Source organism: Solanum stenotomum, chromosome 10, assembly GCF_019186545.1.
Source record: "Solanum stenotomum isolate F172 chromosome 10, ASM1918654v1, whole genome shotgun sequence".
Lineage (NCBI taxonomy): Eukaryota > Viridiplantae > Streptophyta > Magnoliopsida > Solanales > Solanaceae > Solanum > Solanum stenotomum.
Window position 1 is genome coordinate 2,809,941 of NC_064291.1, and position 23,777 is coordinate 2,833,717.

The window sequence follows — 23,777 nt, forward strand, 5'->3', positions numbered from 1 at the left end:
TGTTAATTACTGTAATTTATAGTACTTTCTAAGAAATTTTCAAATAATATATATTATTTCATTTATCCCAATTTATGTGTCACCGGTAAAATTTGAAGAGTCAATCAGATCTTTTATATATTTTTATATCTTTTAAATATTTAAGTAATTAATTATCATGATTCATAATATTTTATACAATTATTTAGTATAGTAAAATAAATTTAAAAGAAACAAACAAAACGAATTCATCATAGGAAATTACCAAAGCATCCTTCAATACATCAATAATGGGTCCGACTTTTTGTTTTTAAGAAATTGCACATTCAAAGGATATTTTTGTCCAAAGTGGAAATATTGTGTAAAAAATGTGTATTTATTGTGATTTTGAATGTTTTGTGGGGTAATAGGACGCACGCAAAGTTAAGGTGTCTTTTTGAAAATCTAGGACAACTTCAAGTATCACTTAATGTTTTTTCTGAAAATCTAATTTACTTTTGTAAACTATGTGTCAGATCAAAATCAGATTAACAAATTCAAAAGGAATGAGTAATAAATAGCTCATACAATGACATATTTATTTTTTAAAAGAAGTACTCATTTTGGTTGAAAGTTAACAAGATAGTTACAATGTAACTAAATATTATAAAAATCTTTGCATTATGGCGTATTATATATAGATATATTGTGATATAGGGACATACCAAATGCCACTATATCAAGAATGATCTTCAGCGGCAATTAATTAACGGCAATAGCTCAATTGCCGCTAAATATGTATTTTTAGCGACAATTAGCACTCGTTGAATATGTCCCTAAAGCCTTTAACGACATTAGATCTAATGACACTTAACTAATGCCGGTAAAGACTTTAGCACTCTTTATTAATATGTCTATTTATTGCCGCTAAAAGTTATTTTTGTTGTAGTGTGCATTCGTGATACATTCTGAAATACAAATATATATAAGGAGGAAGCAAGTTAGAGAGGGAGAGAGGCAAGCAGGATAGGAGATAGATGAGTGAGAGAGTCCGTGTATCACACACATATGAATTCACTTATATTTAATGGAAAATGGCCTAAAATCCCCCTCAACTATGTGCAATAGTACAAAATTACCCTTCTTCTACTTTTCGTGCCTAAAGTACCCTTGACGTCAACCTTTTGGCTCTATTTTGCCCTTATCTTTAACAACCTAAATGATAACCTCAATTAGCAAATTCATTAATGACGTGTCACTATTCTATTGGCTACCCTAACTATTAATTAAACTCAATATACCCACCCGTAAACTTACCCAAATATTCTAACCCAGCCTTCATCTGCAAACCTTTTAACCTAAAAAACGCATACGCTCCAAATCGAAATGTCCTCTCTACTTCTTCTATCAAAGCTCACAATTGTCTTATGCTGAACCTGTTGGACTTGTGTTGACCAGACATATTCCAGCACAGTAGTTGATATTACTGTTGGCCATGGAGTACTGATTTCTGGTTTTATGCTGCAAGATGTTTTGCATATCTTGTCAAACTTCTAATACAACATTTTTAGGCTAACAAATAAGATAAAATTTTGCAAACAAATTGTACATTACATAACATCAAAATAACACTAGTCCAAAAAATTTCATTACAATTAAACTGCAAATTTCAAATATGCAAATCTCTTTCATTTAATGTATCTGAAATAAATTACATCTAATTTTGACTTCATGTATTCGATATATATATATTTGGATGTGCCAGATACCTGTATTTGAGAATTGAAATTTGACACCAACAGTAATTTTGTAAATTCACGGGAAAATACATAATTAAGCCCTAATTATTGCAAAACAGAAATCAACTTATTAATTATTTCTTATGACTTTTTTAATGTCATACTTAGGATATAGTGACCAACTTGGAAACAAATTCTTCAATATTTTTATCTGAACTTCCTCCTTCATCCACAGCATTTCTAGCTATTTCCTTCCATTTCTTTGCATTGTCCCTAATCAATTTTCCTTTCTCTTCTTCCATCACTAATTTTATACATTCTTCAATAACTTCTCTTCCAACTATCCCTTTTTCATCTTGTTTGGCACTAACACCCATTTCCCAAACATCCTTCACAAATTTTGCATTTGTTGGTTGATCTGTCCATTGTGGCATTGCCACCATTGGCACTCCCAAACTAATTGCTTCCAGAGTCGAATTCCACCCACAGTGTGTCAGAAAACACCCTATTGATTCATGTTCCAACACTTGTAATTGGGGACACCATGACACCACTAGTCCTTTTTCAATTGTTAATTCCTCTAAAAAGTTCTTGGGAAGTTTGGATTCTTCAGTGGACCTAACAACCCACAAGAAGTTGTTGTTGCTATTCTTCAAACCCCATGCTAATTCTTCCATTTGCTCAGTTTCTAAGTTGGTTATACTTCCAAATGATACATACACCACTGAGCTAATTGGTTGATGATTTAACCAATTTAGGCATTCATTGGTCATTGGTTTGAAGATACTAAGACCATACTCTTTGTCATCATGTAGTCTCTTGTCTAAGTACATTGATGGTATTGTTGGTCCAATTGTCTTGATTGGATAAATCTTGGACATCCAATCAATAACCTACATGTCAAACAATAAAAACAGAATAAGATTTCATGTAACTATATGATTATTCTGTACAATAACTTAGGTGACTAGAAAATGAAGTCTGACTTATCATGTGGTCCAGTCAGAATTTTCATTAGGGGTATTCAAATCAAAACGACATAAGATTTAGTCAAAACGACTAGTAGTTCATTTTTTATGTAACTCCAAAAATTGTCTTACCTCTTTCTCCAACTCATGGAAGCTGTTGATTAGGACCCAGTCCACTTTGTCAAGATTTGAGAATTGATTTGCCAACATTTCAAGTATTCTTTCTGCTTCAGGACTAATAACAAAAGAAGGTACATCTGATGCCTCAATTGTACTTGAAAATCCAGGAATTAATATTTCTTCATCATTTTGAGTAGGTGGAAGTTTTATTACCCCTTTATGTACATGGTAATAAATATTATCCACTGCACAATTTTGTGTAAAAAATGCAGCACTAACTAATCGAAAATTCTTTGCTACTTCAACAGCCCAAGGAAGGAATGGATCATATACAATGCAGTTTACAGGGCATCCACAATTTTCTAACTTTTGAATAAGCTGAGACAGAGTATCCGAACCAACTTCTTTGAATCTTGTAACATAGGCCACAAAAGATCCTGCTTGATCGCGACCACCATCATCATAGCCATCGGATATGGCCTCGATTGACACTGAAGTTGGCAATTCTTTCATGTTTTTCAAAAAGAATTTTGTGAGTGCTATAGTGATTTTAACACGTTTGGATTGTAAACGTTTGGCGAATTGAAGCATTGGGTTGATATGACCTTGAAATGGATATGGCAACATCAAGCAATGAGCTTTGTGTGTAGTCATTTCTTTTGAAACTTCACAATTGATGGCTGCAAAAATGTAATCATAGGTTAAAAATACGAACTATATCATAAGTTTCACATTTGAAAATTGAAATAAAAAGGAAAAATTGCCTCTCTAAGATAATAACAATTAGTCAAGTGACTATCTGAAACATCAAATCTAGTCTAAAGTTGTACCTGACTAATAGAATCGTTTCAATAGTTTGTAGAAAATCGTTTTCGTTCTTCTTAAGTACTTCACCAGAGGAAGAAGACGAGAGTTTTTGAGGATGGGAAAATCGTGTAGTGAAAATGCTCTTCTTATAGTTAGTTGATCGAGTTTACATACTTGTTTGGTTTGAGGGATAAGGAATAACTAATTTCGAAATTATTAATTTTGTATAACTCGTTTCTAATCAAACGAGATTGCCAACATGTGCAGTGACATAAGCAGGTCATATCATCCAAAATGATGTCTAAAATAACGATTATTATATCATTAATTGGTCATCTATGCATGTGTAGTCTATTTATTTGGAAGATGCCTTTTGTCATCCTTTTTGTAGACATTTATTTTTAATTACTGAATTTAAATCATAAAATATTTGGATTGCATCTTAAATTCAAATGATCATATTATTCCCAATAAAAATTACGGACTGATATAACTGAATTTATGTAAAAGGGTTAAAAATGCTCTTAAACTATGTGAAATTAAATAAAAATATTCCTAGTTAATAATTTGATCTAAAATGCTATTATCGTCAATAGTTTAATCCAAAAATATTCTTATTATTACTTAATTAACGAATTACTTATCATCCGTCTACCTCCCTCTCTCTAGCTTCCCCTAACATATCAAATAATATTGGAAAAAGGGTCTGAAAAATATTCTAACTTTGGCCGAAATTGTTGTTAAGATACCAAACTTTATGGATGACCTTTTATCCCCTACACTATTTAATAGTGTATTTTAAAGGTATATATGCGTAATGTGGACACATTACTATTTATAATGATGCAATATTTATGTTGTCCACGTGGACATATATATACCTTTAAAATACACTATTAAAAAGTGCAGGGGGGTAAAAGGTCTTTTCCAAAGTTCGGTATTATTACAGCAATTTCAGTCAAAGTTCAAATATATTTCAGACCTTTTTCCCAATAATATTAGGGCCTAATTTAGTTGATCTAATTAAGAATAATTTACTCATTTTAATTAATTCATAAATGACGAGACGAGCAGCGAGGTGGTGTTGGTATCTAGCCGGAGAGGAGAGAGACAAAGGGAAGAGAAGAAGAGTCGGTGGTCAAAATATGTATTTGATTAGCATTACAATAAAAATAACTTTTAACCACAATAAATAGACACATTAATAAAGAATGCTAATGTCTTTACCGGCGTTAGTTAAGTGTCATTAAATCCAGTGTCACTAAAGGCATTAGAGACATATACAAAGATTGCTAATTGCCGTTAATTAATTGCCGCTAAAAATTATTTTTGATGTAGTGTAGATGTATATGTATTTGATAAAATATAGATATGTATTTGACAAAATATACACATATATCTAATCAGTGACGGATCCAGAATTTTAAGATCATGGTTCTCACATGTTGGGAGCCAACAATTCAGCTTCAGAACCAAAGCAAATATCACGACTTATTGCTTGTGGGTGCTCAACTATTCAATATTTTAGTTTTAAATATTTTCTGTTTAATTTCACGTGTTACGCGTCGAGATTAATGGATGCTTGAGCACTCAAAACCTACAACGTAGATCCGCCCCTATATCTAATATAAATGTTTATGTATCTTATAAAGTGTACATACATGTATTTGAGTTAATATTATATGTATCTATGAGAAAATAATTTATGATGCTAGAAAAAAATGAAAAGAAATTTAGAAAAGAATTGGAGAAGAAATTCAGGGAAGAAACAATGGAAAGATTTCTGATGCCAAATGAATGGGAAGAATATTGAGTTTATTGGATTTTTTTTGGGATCAAAGATATGGGAAATACTCTACCATCGTTATAGGCATAATTAATTTGCTTTCAAAATTGATGTGTTTCGGTTACATTTCATATTTAAATACACATAATTAGATGTTTCTGCTTAGTATGTATCGGAGATATTCTAAATATGTCAGATACATATATCTAGGAATCAAAATATGACACAAATTATAATATCAAAAGCTCACATGCAGACAAGTAATTAATCCTAAACTAGTGAAATTTGTGTTGTTTGCTATTTAAAAAATAGAAAGAGGAGAATACTAGGAAGATTCAGGTCAAACTTTGGTACTTCAATAAGAAAAATAAATTACAAAATACAAATTTATTTCTTAATTACTTTTTTATGGCTCTTAATTAACTTCTTAATTACTTAGGATATAATAACCAACTTGGAGACAAATTCTTCAATATTTGTATCTGAACTTCCTCCTTCATCCACAACATTTCTAGCCAATTCTTTCCATTTCTTTGCATTTTCCCTAATTAATTTTCCTTTCTCTTCTTCCATCACTAGTTTTATTCATTCTTCTATAACTTCTCTTCTAACTATCCTTTTTCATCATGTTTGGCTCTAACACCTATTTCCCAAACATCTTTCACAAGTTTTGCATTTGTTTGTTGAAATAAATTTAATGTATCTGAAATAAATTACGGGAAAATGCATAAGTACCCCTCCAGCCTATGCCCGAAATCTCACAGACACACCTAACCTTAATTTTGACTTTATGTATTCGAGATATATATATTTGGATGTGCCAGATACATGTATTTGAGAATTGAAATATGACACGAATAGTAATTTCATAAATTCACGGGAAAAATACATGATTAAACCTTAATTATTGCAAAACACAAATCAACTTATTAATTATTTCTTATGACTCTTATTTAATTTCATACTTAGGATATAGTAACCAACTTGGAAACAAATTCTTCAATATTTTTATCTGAACTTCCTCCTTCATCCACAGCATTTCTAGCCATTTCCTTCCATTTCTTTGCATTTTCCCTAATCAATTTTCCTTTCTCTTCTTCCATCACTAATTTTATACATTCTTCAATAACTTCTCTTCTAACTATCCCTTTTTCATCTTGTTTGGCTCTAACACCTATTTCCCAAACATCCTGCACAAATTTTGCATTTGTTGGTTGATCTGTCCATTGTGGCATTGCCACCATTGGCACTCCCAAACTAATTGCTTCCAGAATCGAATTCCACCCACAGTGTGTCAGAAAACATCCTATTGATTCATGTTCCAACACTTGTAATTGTGGACACCATGGCACCACTAGTCCTTTTTCACTTGTTAATTCCTCTAAAAAGTCCTTGGGAAGTTTGGATTCTTCAGTAGACCTAACAACCCACAAGAAGTTGTTGTTGCTATTCTTCAAACCCCATGCCAATTCTTCCATTTGCTCAGCTTCTACTATGGCAAAACTTCCAAATGATACATACAACACTGAGCTAATTGGTTGATGATTTAACCAATTCAGGCATTCATTTGTCATTGGTTTGAAGATACTAAGACCATACTCTTTGTCATCATGTGGTCTCTTGTCTAAGTACATTGATGGTATTGTTGGTCCAATTGTCTTTATTGGATAAAGTTTGGACATCCAATCAATTATCTACATGACAAACAATACAAGCAAAATAAGATGTATCTTGAATTATTTTTTTCTAATACTCCTTTCTAACATGTATTAAAAGTTTCTTTTAGAACATTTATTTTAAAAAGAAATAGTCGTCACACACCCCCTTTAAGAAAGACATTCAATATATAGTCATAATCATAAAATCTTGCTACTATGAAAACTATAACAACCTTATGAACATATGATTTTGTCAGTTCATTTTTTATGTAACTTCGATTAAACATCTATATAAAAGGTTAAAAAGACCGAAGAAGCACCAAAACGACCAAAAATATGTTACCTCTTTCTCCAACTCATAGAAGCTGTTGATTAGGACCCAATCCACTTTGTCAAGATTTGAAAATTGATTTACCATCACTTCAAGTATTTTTGGTCCTTCAATTTTCATAACATAATTAGGTACATCTGATGCTTCAATTGGACATGAAAATCCAGGAATTAATATTTTTTCATCATTTTGAGTAGGTGGAAGTTTTATTACCCCTTTATGTACATGGTAATAAATATTATCCACTGCACAATTTTGTGTGAAAAATGCAGCACTTACTAATCCAAATTTTCTTGCCACTTCAACAACCCAAGAGAGAAATGGATCATATACTATGCAATTTACAGGGCATTCACTATTTGCTAATTTTTGAATAAGCTGAGACAGAGTATCCGAACCAACTTCTTTGAATCGTGTAACATAGGCCACGAAAGATCCTGCTTGATCGCGACCACCATCGTCATAGCCATCGGATATGGCCTCGATTGACACTGAAGTTGTTAATTCTTTCACGTTTTTCAACAAGTATTTTGTGGTTGCTATAGTGATTTCAACATGTTTGGATTGTAAACGTTTGGAGAATTGGAGCATTGGGTTGATATGACCTTGATATGGATATGGCAAAATCAAGCAATGAGCTTTGTGTGTAGTCATTTCTTTTGCAACTTCACAATTGATGAAGAGGAGAGTTTTGAGGATGGGAAAATAGTGTAGTGAAAATGCTGATCTTATAGTTTTAGTTCATTTGGTTCGTTTCATCGTTTGGTATTAGAGATAAGGGATAATTAATTGAGGAATAATTTTAGGATGAATTTATTATTGGGTTATACTGTTAATCATGTAGTTAAATTGTAGTATTACATTTTAATCTCTTGTAAAGACGGTTTATTTCATTTTTCTATACATAATAAAGTTTTTATTCGAATAGATCATTGTGTTAATATGCGTGTCCTTTATTTATATAGGAGATGATTTTTTGTGTATGGAGTTATTTAAACTCATGCACGGGAGATTAAAATTATCGGTTGTTATAAATTATAAATTAATGTTCACAATTAAAGAAGAAGTGGGATAAATATCTTGATGATTGTAGCACAAGATTAAATAATTTGATCTTAATTATGGGGGTGGACATATTCCAACTTCTTGTGCTAGTATATAATGTATGTATTGAACAGGCCAAGTAGAGATGTTCGTTTGTGCTCTGGATATTTATAAACCACTTCTCTAGTTCAATACATGTACTTGTACTCTTAATCTTGATATAGTTATTATAATCTATGTAGTTTGATTTATTATTTTACTCTATTAAAAGGTGAGTATTTCTAATAGATTTGAGAATGACAAATCACATCAGTGAAATACAATTAGTTGGTAGAATCATATCTCAGATTTGAAATAGAAGGCACCCCTTTATGATTACTTATAAGTTTTCACGTGAAAACCATGCAGGTGGATTTTATATCCATTATGTGAAATACGTTAAGTATATAATAAAGAATTAATTAGTTAATCAATAAAGTAAATTTACAAAAGAATTGATTTGATTGATTGGTAGTTCGGTAATTCTAACATGAGGAATTAAATTAGATATTTGGTGGATTTCAAAATTAAATCGAGGAATGCAATTACAGATTTTAGTGAAATAATTTATTATTTATTGTGATATGATGATGATAATTCATTTATTTGTGAATCAATATCATAATTGGAAGCCTCATATGATAAATCTGAGGGTCATACTATGCCTGATTAATTAATCAAGAATTTGAAAAACAAAAGAAAAGATCTTGGAAGAAGTAATTTATACTGATCTTCTACAAGAAATGAATTATTTGCTCTTAAATAATTGATATTATTATTTTGAGAAGCAAAAACGCTTTTGTTGATTTCTTAAAGAAGTAAAATATTCTTAAAAGAAAAGAACAAAAATGTTGGCTTTTAATTGTTATTGATTGTCCTTTATGACAATTGATGGTTCCTAATTGCCAAGAGTGTTTTGTAAACTTTTCTTTTCCCCTCTTCAGTAGAGCAGTGAAAATAAAAGTCTGGTTAGAACTTGAAAATGCGGACGTTTCCCCCTTCGTACCAACTCACGTCATTAATAAGGTCTTAACAGGCGCCTATAAAAAATTTCGATCAAAAATCCATCGGAATCCCATATCACCAAAAATCCATGAATTTGTAAGCTCTAAATGAGATTTTCGAAAGCTTCAACATGTTAGTTGTGCTTTCTGATTTTCATGTTAATTTATGTTATCGGTCATCAGGTAAGTTTTATGATTCATGACCATGCTTCCGCCGTGTATGAATTATGCTCTAATATTTATTTCAGGTTTGATTGAGATAAATCGCAAGATAACTTTTTCCATGATTGTAGTGTTACTTTCATGATGGATAAAATGAGGGAAGTGTGACTAAGTTGGTTTGGTCATATGAAGAGGAGATTCGTAGACGCACTAGTGAGGAAGTGTGAAAGGTTGGTTATAGAGGATACGAGGAGAGACAAGGATAGGACGAAAAAGTATTGAGGAGAGGTGATAAGACATGATATAATTCAAATTCAAGTTATCGAGGACATGACCTTAGATAGAAAGGTGTGGAGGACACGTATTATGGCAGTAGATTAGTAGATATAATAGTGTAGAGTCGTCTTGCTTAGGTAGTTGGTGTTTGTCATTGTATTAGTTGTATTATTGTAAATCTTGTTTTTATATTTAGCATTGTTTATTCTTCTTTTCAGTAATCTGTCCTAGTATGTTGTTTATTGTGTTTCAATTATTGCATTATTTTGTTGTTTCCTTTGCTTCCTTTTGGTAGACTTTGCAATGTTTCCTTGTTACTTTCTATATTTTCTTCACAATCTCCTTCTTCTTGACTCTAGCCGAGGGTTTCTTAGAAACAACATCTCTACTTTCAGGGGGTAGTAGCAAAGTCTCCGTACATTCTACCCTCTCTAAACTCTACTTATGAGTTTTCACTGAGTATGTTATTATGCAGTGACATAAGCAGGTCACATGATTTGAAGGGAACAACTATAATTAGGGTGTACAAAATCGAATCGAAAATCGAACCAAACTGCAAACCGAGAAAAAAAACCCAACTAGTGATTGGTTTGACTTGGTTTGGTATTGGGGAAAAAAACCCGACTATATTTGGGTTGGTTTGGTTTTAACTAAAAACACCAACCTGAGACTAAATCAACCCGACATTATATATATAATTTTAAAATTTTATTTTATACATAAAAATATTACTTATTTTTTTTATACTTTTTCATAGTTTTTATCTTTTAATATATTGTTTCAAGTTTGAAACTTAGAATTCTGAATGGTTCAATAAAGATTATAGTCCACAGATGTAAATAATTATAATAAAGCTTAAATCAAAATCAAATTAATATTAATACAAAAAGAAAATCAATTCAACACTAAGAATGATAATAATATTGAATATTTGTTCTTTGGTTTTACATTGGTTTATTCAAATACATAATCTAATTTTAATTTCCTTTGATATTTAGTCATGTAACTAATACTTATTAAATTTATTTTAGCATGATTAAGTACTTTTAAATTATGATCATTTTCATTATGACTGTTAATTTGAAATATTTATTTTACACGATTTTATTATTATTTTTTTTTGTTGGATATTTTAGTATCATTACTCATATAATATTTGTGTTATTTTCTTAAGAAACACCTTAGATAGTTGTATTTTGGTAGGACTAAAGAAATATTTCAAGTACATGTAAATTATATGTTTGTATGAATACTTTACCGGAAAAATCCGAAAAAACCCAAAAACCCAAAAAATCCGAAGTTGAAAAACCCGAGTTTTATTGGTTTGGTTTGATCTTTAGATTTAAAAATCCGACCCAAATGGTTTGGTTTGATATTTGAAAAACCCGAACCAACCCGGCCATGTACACCCCTAGCTACAATAATCCAAAATGTTTCTAAAAAACGATTATTCTATCATTAAGAATTTTGCCATGNTGAAAAAACCCGAAGTTGAAAAACCCGAGTTTTATTGGTTTGGTTTGATTTTTAGATTTAATAATCCGACACAAATGGTTTGATTTGATATTTGAAAAACCCAAACCAACCCGGCCATGTATACCCCTAGCTACAATAATCCAAAATGTTTCTAAAAAACGATTATTCTATCATTAAGAATTTTGCCATGTATGTGTGTAGAAGATGCCTTTTTGTAATGTCTTGTTGTAGAGTGTAGACATTCAAATTTTAATTACTGAATTTAAATTCGTAAAATAATTAAATTACGTTTAAATTCAAATAATTATATTAATCTGAATTAAATATTACAGATTAATATAATTAAATTTGTTACTTAAGTTCATCGTATGTGAATTTAATGTTAAATTTCATTAAATTAGTCCATCTAGTTGAGTTTTAAAACGCACTTCATTAGCTCAAGAGTCATGTCAATGTACATGTGTCAAATAATATGGTACGTAAAGTGATCAAAATCAAGGACAAAATAAAAACATATCACATGAAAGTGAGGGGCGTAGCTATAGCTATCCCAAGGTGTCCAGCTGAACATCCTTCATCAACAAATTACATTGTATGTATATGTTAAATTCTACATTTAAAAGATATATATTTAAAGTTAGACACCTTTAACAAAAGTTATGTTTTTGGTGTAGTGATAATAGGTATTCATTTAAATTAAGGAGTTCCAAGTTTGATTCTCAAATGACACAATATTTTTTATTTTATTTTGACAGACACATATCATTATTTTTAGACTTTCTTCATAAAATTTCTGACTCCGACACTATAATTGACTATCAAGTTAATGTAAGGATCAATCAAATGTTAGTTAAGTGTTCAAATGGCATACGTCAACAAATTTATCACATAGTTTACGTGATAGATTTGATGACTTATATCAAATATTGTTGTCAAGTGTTTAAATAACAAACTTCAACAAATTAAATACAAATTTATCACATAATTTCTGTCTCAATTTATTTGACTTAGTTTGATTTGACACAAAGTTAAAGAATTTTTTTAAAAAATTTGTGGTCTACTAAAAGTAGAAATGTGCAATTCTTTTTGAGACGCACTAAAAAATGAGTCATATAAATTGAGACAAAAATAATATTATTTTGATTGTCTTGAAATATTTTTTAGACGCAAATTTTGTGTTACAATTGTCCTGAACATACTTTAAATATTATTAAAATTTGAAGTAGGGTCAGAACTTAAAATGTATGAGTTCAAAATAAAAAATATCTCTCTCTATATGTATATATATAAAGTTGAATATAGAAAATGTGATGTGACACCTCTCTAAGACCACCATTAACATTTATCTTTTTTTCGACATATTTTTCTATTTTTCTTATTTATATTCTATGTAAAAAGCTCAACAATCACTCATTGAATTCTCTTAATTAAGTTTAATATATATCCTTAAAGTATTTTTCTTCCAATAAAGACCAATGAAATGTCACGTTCTTCCTTATTTAATTCACCATAAATGAGTAAATAATGGATAACTTATTCCATATGATAATGGAGAACTTAAAAACCATTTGGGGAGTTATATAATGTATACAATTGTATAAGTTAATTAACTTCAAATCCTTGCCAGTTATGCATTTAGCCAAAAATAATAATTTGTGATATATGATATGGCAAGGATATGCGTGAGCTATGAAAATTTATGATATCGTATGTTCTTCCACTTCTTCATCTATATGTACTTGTATAAGTTCATGTCAATTAGAATCTAATTTAGCCTATCAAACAATATTATCCTTAAATAAGATACTTGTTTACACATGAAATTTATTTGAATGAGCATCGAATATCGAATGAGATAACTAATTTAATTTAATGTATTTTTTATTGATATTTTCAATTTATATCGTAAAAAGGTTTAAAATAGATATTTGCATAAACACATTTGATGGATGACATTGGATTATCGAAGATTTCAGATTTCCGTTAATTCTCTCAATTAGTCAAACAGATAGGTATTGGACATTCACACTACAATTCATTTTACTATCCAAAACTGTTAATTCATATGAAGCTATCGATTCTTGCACCTATATAATTTCTCATATATCGAATCATAAGATCTTCTTATAGTTTAATTTTTGCATCACTAGACAAACACCACTTAGAACCTTTTTGAAACGACTTATTTTAAAGTCAAAATAATTATTTATAGTAGATGAGCTACATATAATTTGAAGACTTCAAAGATTACTTCAGCTGAATATAAAAAATTAAAGTAATTTCTCGGCATGTTACTTCTTTAGAAAAAGGAAATGGTGATACATGATTTTTATTCTGCAAATAATTCTTGGTGATATAGAATTATCATTTTCCTTCATTGCAAAAAAGTGAAAAAATACTTTTGTTAGATATTATGCTTAAAATACATAAAATAAGTATTAAATGAACAATTATAAAAGAATAATAAAAGGTTTTATGTTATAAAGATTTAAAAAAATGATTCTTTACTATTGAATAAAAGCTTATATTTAGACTCTTCAATTTTTAAAAATAAGGTAAATAGAAATTAAAAAAAATGTTCACAAATGATAGAAATATCTATAATTACTAACCGCAAATAATATTTCTTTATAAAATAAACGACTATTAAAGTGGAAGAGAAAAGTTAAGCAGGTATTTAGAATAATTATATTGGAGGATGGATAGTTAAGTTGGTATATTTGGAATAACTATCACACTGAAAATGAAAAGTCAAGTAGGTATATATTTAGAGACTTTGTGCTACTTAAAATAAGCTAATGCAAAAATTATTGTTCAAAATTATATTAATTATTAAAAATAATATTTATTAATAGAAGCATATTTAGAGATATACTTATATTTATAGAAATAATATCATTTTATGATTTTTTTTTAATTAACTAAACTTAAGCAGTGATTCTAAAATGTTGACTTGCCATCTTTCTATGGCAAATATTCTTTTATTTTTTGGATAACTTTTTATCCAACTATTCTATTTATTTTTTTCTTTTCTTTTCTGATTTTTCTCTCATTTTTATTCGTTTATTAATAGGAAAACAGATTAAAAAGGGTAGATAATCAAAAGGAAAAGGAAAATTTTAAATTTGTCAAAATATTAATGTTGCGATGTGATAAGAAAAATTAAAGAGAAAATAAGACAAAAGTGCATATGAGATTCATCTATTAAATATATAAATAAAAACTTATTAAAATGATGAATAGAAGGAAATCAAGTTTTATTAAAAAAAATTCTTTATGTACTCTCTTTTAAGAAAAATAAAATTGCTATTTCACTTATAAAAATCAAGTATTTTAGAAGACTAAAATTACTTAATTGACGAAAATTTATGTATAAAGTTAAGAGTGAATAATAATCATTGGTTAAAATTTGAAAACTAAAAAAAAATATCGAACAATCAAAAATTTAATTAGTCCGTGCCTCACTAGTATTTTAGAAACATTAATTAGTGATGGATTACATAAGAGTAATTAAGTGATGGGGTTAGTGACTAATTAAACCACTTAGCCGATAGATCAAATATTTTTTAAGCATTTCACACGTAACTCTTGCACCTTTACATATTAAGTAAAATTATATTTTCAGGTAATTGATGCATTTATGATGAATACTTATATGTAGTTGAAAATTTAATCTTGATTTCTTAACCAACATACAAGGTGCATAACACAATAGGTATTGTCTAACGAACGACGATTTCTTCATTTTCGAATAAATTCATTATCAACCCTTATATATAATTTTCTTACGTTGTTGCACATGTTGATCCAAATCGGACATTTTAACTCTGTCAAAAAAAAAACTATAAGAACCACATTTTTACTTCATGATTTTCCCATCCATTGAGAAAAAAAAAATGACTAGTCACAAAGCTCATTGCTTAATTTTGCCATTTCCACTTCAAGGTCATATCAACCCAATGCTTCAATTCTCCAAACGTTTACAATCCAAACGTATCAAAATCACTATAGCACCCACGAAATCCTTCTTGAAAAACATGAATGAATTATCAACTTCTATGTCAATCGAGACCATATCTGATGGCTACGACGATGGTGGCATCTACCAAGCAGAAAATTTCTTAGCCTACACAACACGATTCAAAGAAGTTTGGTTCGGATACTCTGGCTCAACTTATTCAAAAATTGGCAAATAGTGGATGTCCTGTAAATTGCATAGTATATAATTTTGGATTAATTAGTGCTGCATTTTTCACACAAAATTGTGCAGTGGATAATATTTATTACCATGTACATAAAGGGGTAATAAAACTTCCACCTACTCAAAATGATGAAGAAATATTAATTCCTGGATTTTCAAGTACAATTGAGGCATCAGATGTACCTACTTTTGTTATTAATCCTGAAGGAGAAAGAATACTTGAAATGTTAGTCAATCAATTCTCAAATCTTGACAAAGTGGATTGGGTCCTAATTAACAGCTTCTATGAGTTGGAGAAAGAGGTAACATATTTTTGTACCTCGGATTTTTTATTTTCTCCCAGTAAAAAACGAATATACTTGTTAAAGAAGTAGTGGAACCTTAAACTTCAATAACTTAAGCAAATTTAGAAGTCAACAACAAAATCACTCAAAGACTCGATTTTATTTGTAAGAAAATATATGTAGAAGATGGAAAAATTTGATGCAGAAATATAAACCTCACTATTTATAGCCAATGATTTAGTTGAATAGGTGTGACTCATATGTTTAGAACATGCATGGTGTCTTTTTGGGAAGGAAATATCTATTCGGAAGGAACATGTCCTTTTTGAAAATATTTAACGAATTAATTAATTAATAATTCTTAAATCAATTAATAAATAGTTCTACGAATTATTTTTTAGAAAAATGAGACTGATAAATAAATTTTATCTAAATATTGTTAATCAATCATTTACCAAAGCCGAGCGACGACGACAATGTGATAGGACACATTTTTCTTAACCCTTCCAGAGCTAAAGAAATTATTTCCTAATTTAATGACAATTTTTTTCCTCTATTCTACATATGAGGGGAAAATGAAAACACTTAGTTTCCCATATTTTTCAATTCATATTTCACAATTCGCGCCTTACTTAAACCCAACACAAAATATTCAAATATATATATTTACATGAAATCTTTTTCTGTTTTTATTGTTTGACATGTAGATAATTGATTATATGTCCAAGATATATCCAATCAAGACAATTGGACCAACAATACCATCAATGTACTTAGACAAGAGACTACATGATGACAAAGAGTATGGTCTTAGTGTCTTCAAGCCAATGACAAATGAATGCCTAAATTGGTTAAATCATCAACCAATTAACTCAGTGGTGTATGTATCATTTGGAAGTATAACCAACTTAGAAACTGAGCAAATGGAAGCAATTAGTTTGGGAGTGCCAATGGTGACAATGCCACAATGGACAGATCAACCAACAAATGCAAAGCTTGTGAAAGATGTTTGGGAGATGGGAGTTAGAGCCAAACAAGATGAAAAAGGGATAGTTAGAAGAGAAGTTATAGAAGAATGTATAAAACTAGTGATGGAAGAAGAAAAAGGAAAAGTGATTAGGGAAAATGCCAAGAAATGGAGAGAATTGGCTAGAAATGTTGTGGATGAAGGTGGAAGTTCAGATAAAAACATTGAAGAATTTATTTCCAAGTTAGTGACAATTTCCTAAGTAAGAAAATAAAAAGTAGCAAAGTGGCTGATATTATTGATATAAGTCATGTAATGTTGATATTATTGATGACATGTAATTCCAAACCTTTATTACTTTATTAGTTCATCTTTTTTGACAACTCCAGATAACTGTCTAATAACCTGAAAACAAGACAGATAACATGCTACAACATGTTAAACTACAACAAAAGTATAAANCAAGATATATCTTATTTTGCTTGTAGGTAATTGATTATACGTCCAAGATATATCCAATCAAGACAATTGGACCAACAATACCATCAATGTACTTAGACAAGAGACTACATGATGACAAAGAGTATGGTCTTAGTGTCTTCAAGCCAATGACAAATGAATGCCTAAATTGGTTAAATCATCAACCAATTAACTCAGTGGTGTATGTATCATTTGGAAGTATAACCAACTTAGAAACTGAGCAAATGGAAGAATTGGCATGGGGTTTGAAGAATAGCAACAACAACTTCTTATGGGTAGTTAGGTCTACTGAAGAATCCAAACTTCCCAAGAACTTTTTAGAGGAACTAAAGTTGACAAGTGACAATAATAAAGGCTTAGTGGTGTCATGGTGTCCACAATTACAAGTGTTGGAACATAAATCAACAGGGTGTTTTCTGACGCACTGTGGCTGGAATTCGATTTTGGAAGCAATTAGTTTGGGAGTGCCAATGGTGACAATGCCACAATGGACAGATCAACCAACAAATGCAAAGCTTGTGAAAGATGTTTGGGAGATGGGAGTTAGAGCCAAACAAGATGAAAAAGGGATAGTTAGAAGAGAAGTTATAGAAGAATGTATAAAACTAGTGATGGAAGAAGAAAAAGGAAAAGTGATTAGGGAAAATGCCAAGAAATGGAGAGAATTGGCTAGAAATGTTGTGGATGAAGGTGGAAGTTCAGATAAAAACATTGAAGAATTTATTTCCAAGTTAGTGACAATTTCCTAAGTAAGAAAATAAAAAGTAGCAAAGTGGCTGATATTATTGATATAAGTCATGTAATGTTGATATTATTGATGACATGTAATTCCAAACCTTTATTACTTTATTAGTTCATCTTTTTTGACAACTCCAGATAACTGTCTAATAACCTGAAAACAAGACAGATAACATGCTACAACATGTTAAACTACAACAAAAGTATAAAAACTCGCTAAATTGTCTGTATATACAAGTTGAACAATAAAAGTTTTAGTTTGTTTCTAGAACTTAAGAACTTGGGTTATTTAATTTACGAAATATAATTGCTAAGTAATAAGTTATATGATTGAACACTAATTTCTAAGTTTTTCTCGAATATATTTATGGCCAAACAACACCGCATCTTTTCTAGTAAAATAGAGAACTAACACTTTCTATTTTCGAGTAAACTAATTATCAACCCCTATAATTTTCTTACGTCGTAGCACATGTTGAACCAAATTGGACATTTTAACTCTGTCAAAAAAGCTATAAGAACCACATTTTTACTACATTATTTTCCCATCCATTTTTTAAAAAAAATGACTAGTCAGAAAGTACATTTGCTTAATTTTGTCATTTCCACATCAAGGTCATATCAACTCAATGCTCCAATCTTATTCTGTTTTTATTGTTTAACATGTAGGTGATTGATTATATGTCCATATAAGTAGCTCTTTCAATTAGTACATCTAGAAAGCTAGTCCAACGAACCCTACAATTTTTTCCGAGGATATCACAATTGAACTATTTTCAAGAATTGTTGTTAAGTCTTTAATGCGGTTTAAGTGTCTTTCAAAAATAGTCGACAAATCAAATTAAACAATAAATTGTTTTAGATCACAAAGTTGAAAAGTTTTTTTTTTAAATACAGTGTCATTATAATTGTTTTAGATCATGTTTGTTACGACCCGAGTCTACACCCCGGATGTAACACGGCATACAAGACTCCGAAGAGCCTCACACAAGCCTCATAGCATTCATAACATAAGACATAAGAAAATGGTACCGAATTTAAAATTTTTATCCAAACAATCGAAGTTTTTGTTTAAAAACAGTGGAAGTCTAACTTTGTCTCACATGGCCATCTAATACAACTTTTGAATCAAAGATAGGGTAACAACCCTTCAACATAGTCCGAAACATAAAATGACATAAAAGAAACTACTAAAGACTCTCATATGTCCTCGAATCTTGAGGACTCACCAAAAGCTTAGAGAATAGTCAATTCAAACTTTAATCCAAGAAATCACCTTAAGATCCAGAACCTACACTTTGTAGAAAAATGTAGAAGAAATATGGGTTAGCACAAATATGTACTAAATATGATAGTCATGCAAAAATCATGCTAATAAGGACGTTTTGGTTGAAAACCATGCATTTTCCAAGTTTGAGAAACATTATGAACTATAGAATAAAAGGCATAAGATACAAGCATAATCATCATGTAAGTCATTACTACACATTAGAACCATCATCTTAAGTAACCCTAAGTTATACTTGTATGAAGAATGAAACAAAGTGAGTCAATGAGCTCCTTGTCTCTGGCCAAGTGAGCTCCTCTCGGCAAAAGCTGAAATGGCAAGGAAATCCAAGACCGAAGGGAGAAGACAACAGATCCAAACAGGTACCCAGAAATCTGAGATAGGGAAGCAGGGTATTCCCCAAATGGCAGATACTAAAAAGACAAAAAATGTGAAGGTATTGCAAGGGACTACCCCATTGGAGCTGGGTAGTAGCTCAATGGAGAACACGTCAATAGGATCTCTGAGGGGAATTCCATTGGGAAGAAATGAAAGCTCGGGGGATACTCAGATAGGAAAATATAATTCAGGAAAGGCATCTTGGGCAGATATAGTAGAAGAAGAAGCTGAGAAGATGTATCAGGGAGACAAAAGTAACCAGGTACGTACATGGAGTAGCATTGTATGAAGGGTACAACCAATATGGGGTTTTGATTTGAGTACTAAGGAACAAGTAAAGGGAAATATTAAACTTACAGTAGAGGATATACAAGAGGAGGTTGATTATTGGTGAACAACAATGATTTGCTATGTGTTGGGGTCAAACCCACCATAGTCGATAATTGAGGGCTATTTCAAACGGATATGGAAAATCCTAGCAATTGATAAAATAGCACAGGTCAATAGAGGAGTATTTCTGGTACGATTCTGCAATGAAATGGATAGAGGGAAAGCAGTAGAGGAAGGAGTGCAAATGTTTGACAGAAACTCGATTGTGGTGAAGCCATGGAAGCCTGATATTGAAATTACAAAAGAAATAGTAGACAAGGTGCCAATATGGATTCGTATGGTTGGCCTAGATATAAAATACTGGGGGAAGACAACACTTACAAAAATAGCTGGGATAGTGGGTAAGCCATTAAAAGCAAATAAAGCAACCATGCACATGGAGAGATTAACCTTTGCAAAAATACTTGTGAAAATGCCTCTGCATCAGGAGTACCCTATTGAAGTAAGGTTTGAAAATGTAGTGGGGAAGATAATAGAGCAAAAAATAGAGTATGAATGGAAGCCAGTAATGTGTACAAGATGCAAAAATTTTGGACATGACACGACTGAGTGTAAAAAACAACAAAGGGATACAATGGTTGAGAAGGAAAAGGAACCGGTAGGACAAAGTGAAAATGAGAAGAACTCAAGGGAGAAGACATATGCAGTAGGGAGGATAGAAGGGACCCCAAACAGGGATAGGACTCAGCCTGGAAAACTGTCATTGCAAACACGTTTGAAGTATTGCAAAAAGAGAAAGGAGATCAGCAGGAACAAACGACAACCAGTAACAGAAGATTGAGTGCAAGCCCAGGGATAAATAAGGGAGCGAGGAATTATTTCCCCATGGATAGAATGGGGTTTTGGAATGCCATGGGTCTAAAGAAAGCCAACAAACAAAAGGAGATAAACTTGTTCATGCAAAACTCCAATGTTGGATTGTTTGGACTCCTGGAAACCAAGATTAAGAGGGCTAAGGCTCAACAAACCTCTCTTAATCTGTATAAGGGTTGGGCATTCACAACTAATCTCTCTGCACATTCGAGTGCTAGAATCTGGATACTGTGGCAGCCACAAATGTTTGAAGTAGATATCATGAAAGTTACAGAACAGTTAATACATGTTGGAGTGAAACACAAGAGTACGGGGCATAAATATAATCTGACAGTGGTATATAGGTTTAATGATCAAGCACTAAGAAGGGATATGTGGAAGGAAATACAATAATTATGGAGACAAGTGAATAGAGCATGGGCAGTAATGGGGGACTTCAATTGTGTACTTAACAACAATGAGAGAATAAGAAGTCCTATATTCACGACAAAAATAAGAGAGTTTAGGAATTGTGTGGGAAGTTGTGGCTGCAAGACTTGAAATCCACTGGAGCTTTCTTTACCTGGTGTAATAAGCAAATTGGGGAAAGTAGGGTGTACAGCAGAATTAACAGGGTGGTGCTAGTTAATTCAGACTTGGCGGCAACAGAGGTTCACTATAAGAATAAAAGATTCTATGATCATTCATCTGTTATTATAAGATGGGAGGGAGCAAAACAATCGAGAATGAAGCAATTCAAATATTTTAATATGTGGAGCAAGGCAGCAGAGTTCAAAGAAAAGGTACATGATAGTTGGAGAATAGAAAGTCGAGGAAGACGAATGTTTCAACTGTATGACAGACTGAATAGGTTGAAACCAGTCCTGCAAATGCTTAATAGGAAGAGATTCATAGATGTTGAAGCACAAGCAAAGGAAATAATGGAAAAACTTATACAGTGTCAAAAAAGGATCCAGCGAAATCCTTATAACAAAAAGCTGATTGCTGAAGAGAGGGAGATAGCAAATGAGTGTATTTTAAAAAAGCAGATCAGAGATAATTATCTTCAACAAAAGAGTAAGATCAATTGGATACTCGAAGGGGATCAAAATACTAAATTCTATCGCAATTTTCTCAAAGCAAGGAGAAATGCGAATAGAATTTTCACCATCAAAGACAAGGAAGAGACATATTTAACAAATGCAAAGGAGATCAGTAAGGAATTCATAGATTACTATAATGAATTACTTGGGACGGCAAATGTGGGGAGGAAGCATGCTAATAATGGTATAATAAAGAGGAGTCACATAATAACAGAAGACCAAAAGTCTCAGCTAATAGCCTCTTTTACTTCTAGAGATGTAAAAAAAAACACTACAGGAGACATGAGAGGACAAAGCTCCGGGACCTGATGGGTATGACAGTCAGTTTTATAAGGATAGTTGGGACATTGTAGGTGTTGATGTAACAACAGGAGTATTAGAATTCTTTGGAAATGGAAACATGTTGAAAAGGGTTAATGATACATTGATAACTCTAATTCCAAAAGGGATACATGCTGAAAATGTGGGAGATTACAGGCCAATAGCATGTTGCAATGCCATCTATAAAATAATCTCTAAGATGTTGTGTGGAAGACTGACAAAGGTATTGTTGGGTATTACAGCTAGCAACCAGAGTGCTTTTGTGGCAGGTAGGAGTATAGTGCAGAACATTTTGCCAAGACCTGGTTAGGATGTATAATAGGAACAACACCACCAGAAGCTGCTTAATTAAAAATTGATCTCAGGAAAGTCTATGATACAGTAGAATGGGGATTTGTGGAAGAGATGTTGTATGGACTCAATTTCCTTAGTAAATTCATCAAATGGGTCATGAAATGTATCAGTACTCATCAATATCAGATAGCGTTAAATAGAGGACTTTATGGGAACATCATAAGAAAAAAGGGACTAAGGCAAGGTGATCCCATATCACCATTACCGTTTGTGATATGTATGGAATACTTCACAAGAGTGATGAACTGGGTGGCTGAACAGAAAGGGTTTACATACCACACAAAATGCAAAGGACTCAAACTGAATCATATGTGCTTTGCGGATGATATGCTTATTTTTTGTAAATGAGAGTTTCAATCAGTAGTTCTCATGTTATGTGGATTGAAAACATTCTCTGATAGTTCGGGATTACAAACAAATGCACAGAAATCAAATATCTTCACAGCAAATATGGAGAATACAATAGTTGAGGACTTGTATGAGCTCACCGAATACACTAGAGGTAAACTCCCATTTAAGTATTTGGGAGTTCCAATAATAGCAAAGAGATTATTAGCCATAGATTGTGAAATGTTGGTGCAAAAGATGATAATGAAGGTAAAAGTATGGGGAACCAGGAATTTGTCCTACGCAGGAAGAGTACAACTAGTCAATTCAGTCTTATTGCATATGAATACATATTGGCTTAGTATGTTTGTCCTGCCAAAAAGGGTACTAAAAGACATCACTAAAATATGCAGGAACTTTATATGGAGTGGGCAAGTATATACTACGAAGCCACTATTAGTAGCCTGGGATATAGTGTGTATGTCCAAAAAAGAGGGAGGACTGGGGGTCATAGATTGTATGATTTGGAATGAGACAGCAATTGCAAAGTATGTATGGAATATTGCAAATAAAGCAGATAATTTGTGGGTTAAATGGGTTAATCATGTCTATCTGAAAGGGGAAGATTAGTGGAATTACAGGCCTCCATATGATAGTTGTTGGTATTGAAAGAAAATTTGTAATGTTAAGAACAAATTTGCCGATGGATTCAGGGGCAATGGGTGGCTAAGGCTTACTGGTATATAGACGATCAAAAATGGCTATCAATGGAAGCAAAATGAAGGC

General features: G+C 31.4%; 2 protein-coding genes and 1 pseudogene across 2 annotated transcripts in view; 1 reads left to right on the top strand and 2 right to left on the bottom strand.

The window, feature by feature from the left end:
* The window catches only part of LOC125841496 (UDP-glycosyltransferase 74G1-like), a 20,762-nt gene extending 17,310 nt beyond the window's left edge, over positions 1-3,452 (bottom strand). Inside the window, exon 1 of the mRNA XM_049520644.1 lies at positions 2,798-3,452. Within this exon, the coding sequence (XP_049376601.1) occupies positions 2,798-3,439 (642 nt within the window). The 5' untranslated portion in view covers positions 3,440-3,452. The remainder of the gene's footprint in view (positions 1-2,797) is intronic.
* Positions 1-8,021, bottom strand: part of LOC125841499 (UDP-glycosyltransferase 74G1-like) — a 10,632-nt gene extending 2,611 nt beyond the window's left edge. The window contains exons 1-3 of the mRNA XM_049520646.1: positions 7,380-8,021; positions 6,798-7,072; positions 2,071-2,315 (exon numbers count right to left, since the gene is read on the bottom strand). Coding sequence (XP_049376603.1) covers positions 2,071-2,315; positions 6,798-7,072; positions 7,380-8,021 — 1,162 coding nt within the window. The remainder of the gene's footprint in view (positions 1-2,070; positions 2,316-6,797; positions 7,073-7,379) is intronic.
* Positions 8,022-15,264: 7,243 nt separating this feature from the next.
* On the top strand, positions 15,265-18,049 carry LOC125841843 (UDP-glycosyltransferase 74G1-like; annotated as a pseudogene).
* The last annotated feature ends 5,728 nt before the right edge of the window (positions 18,050-23,777 follow it).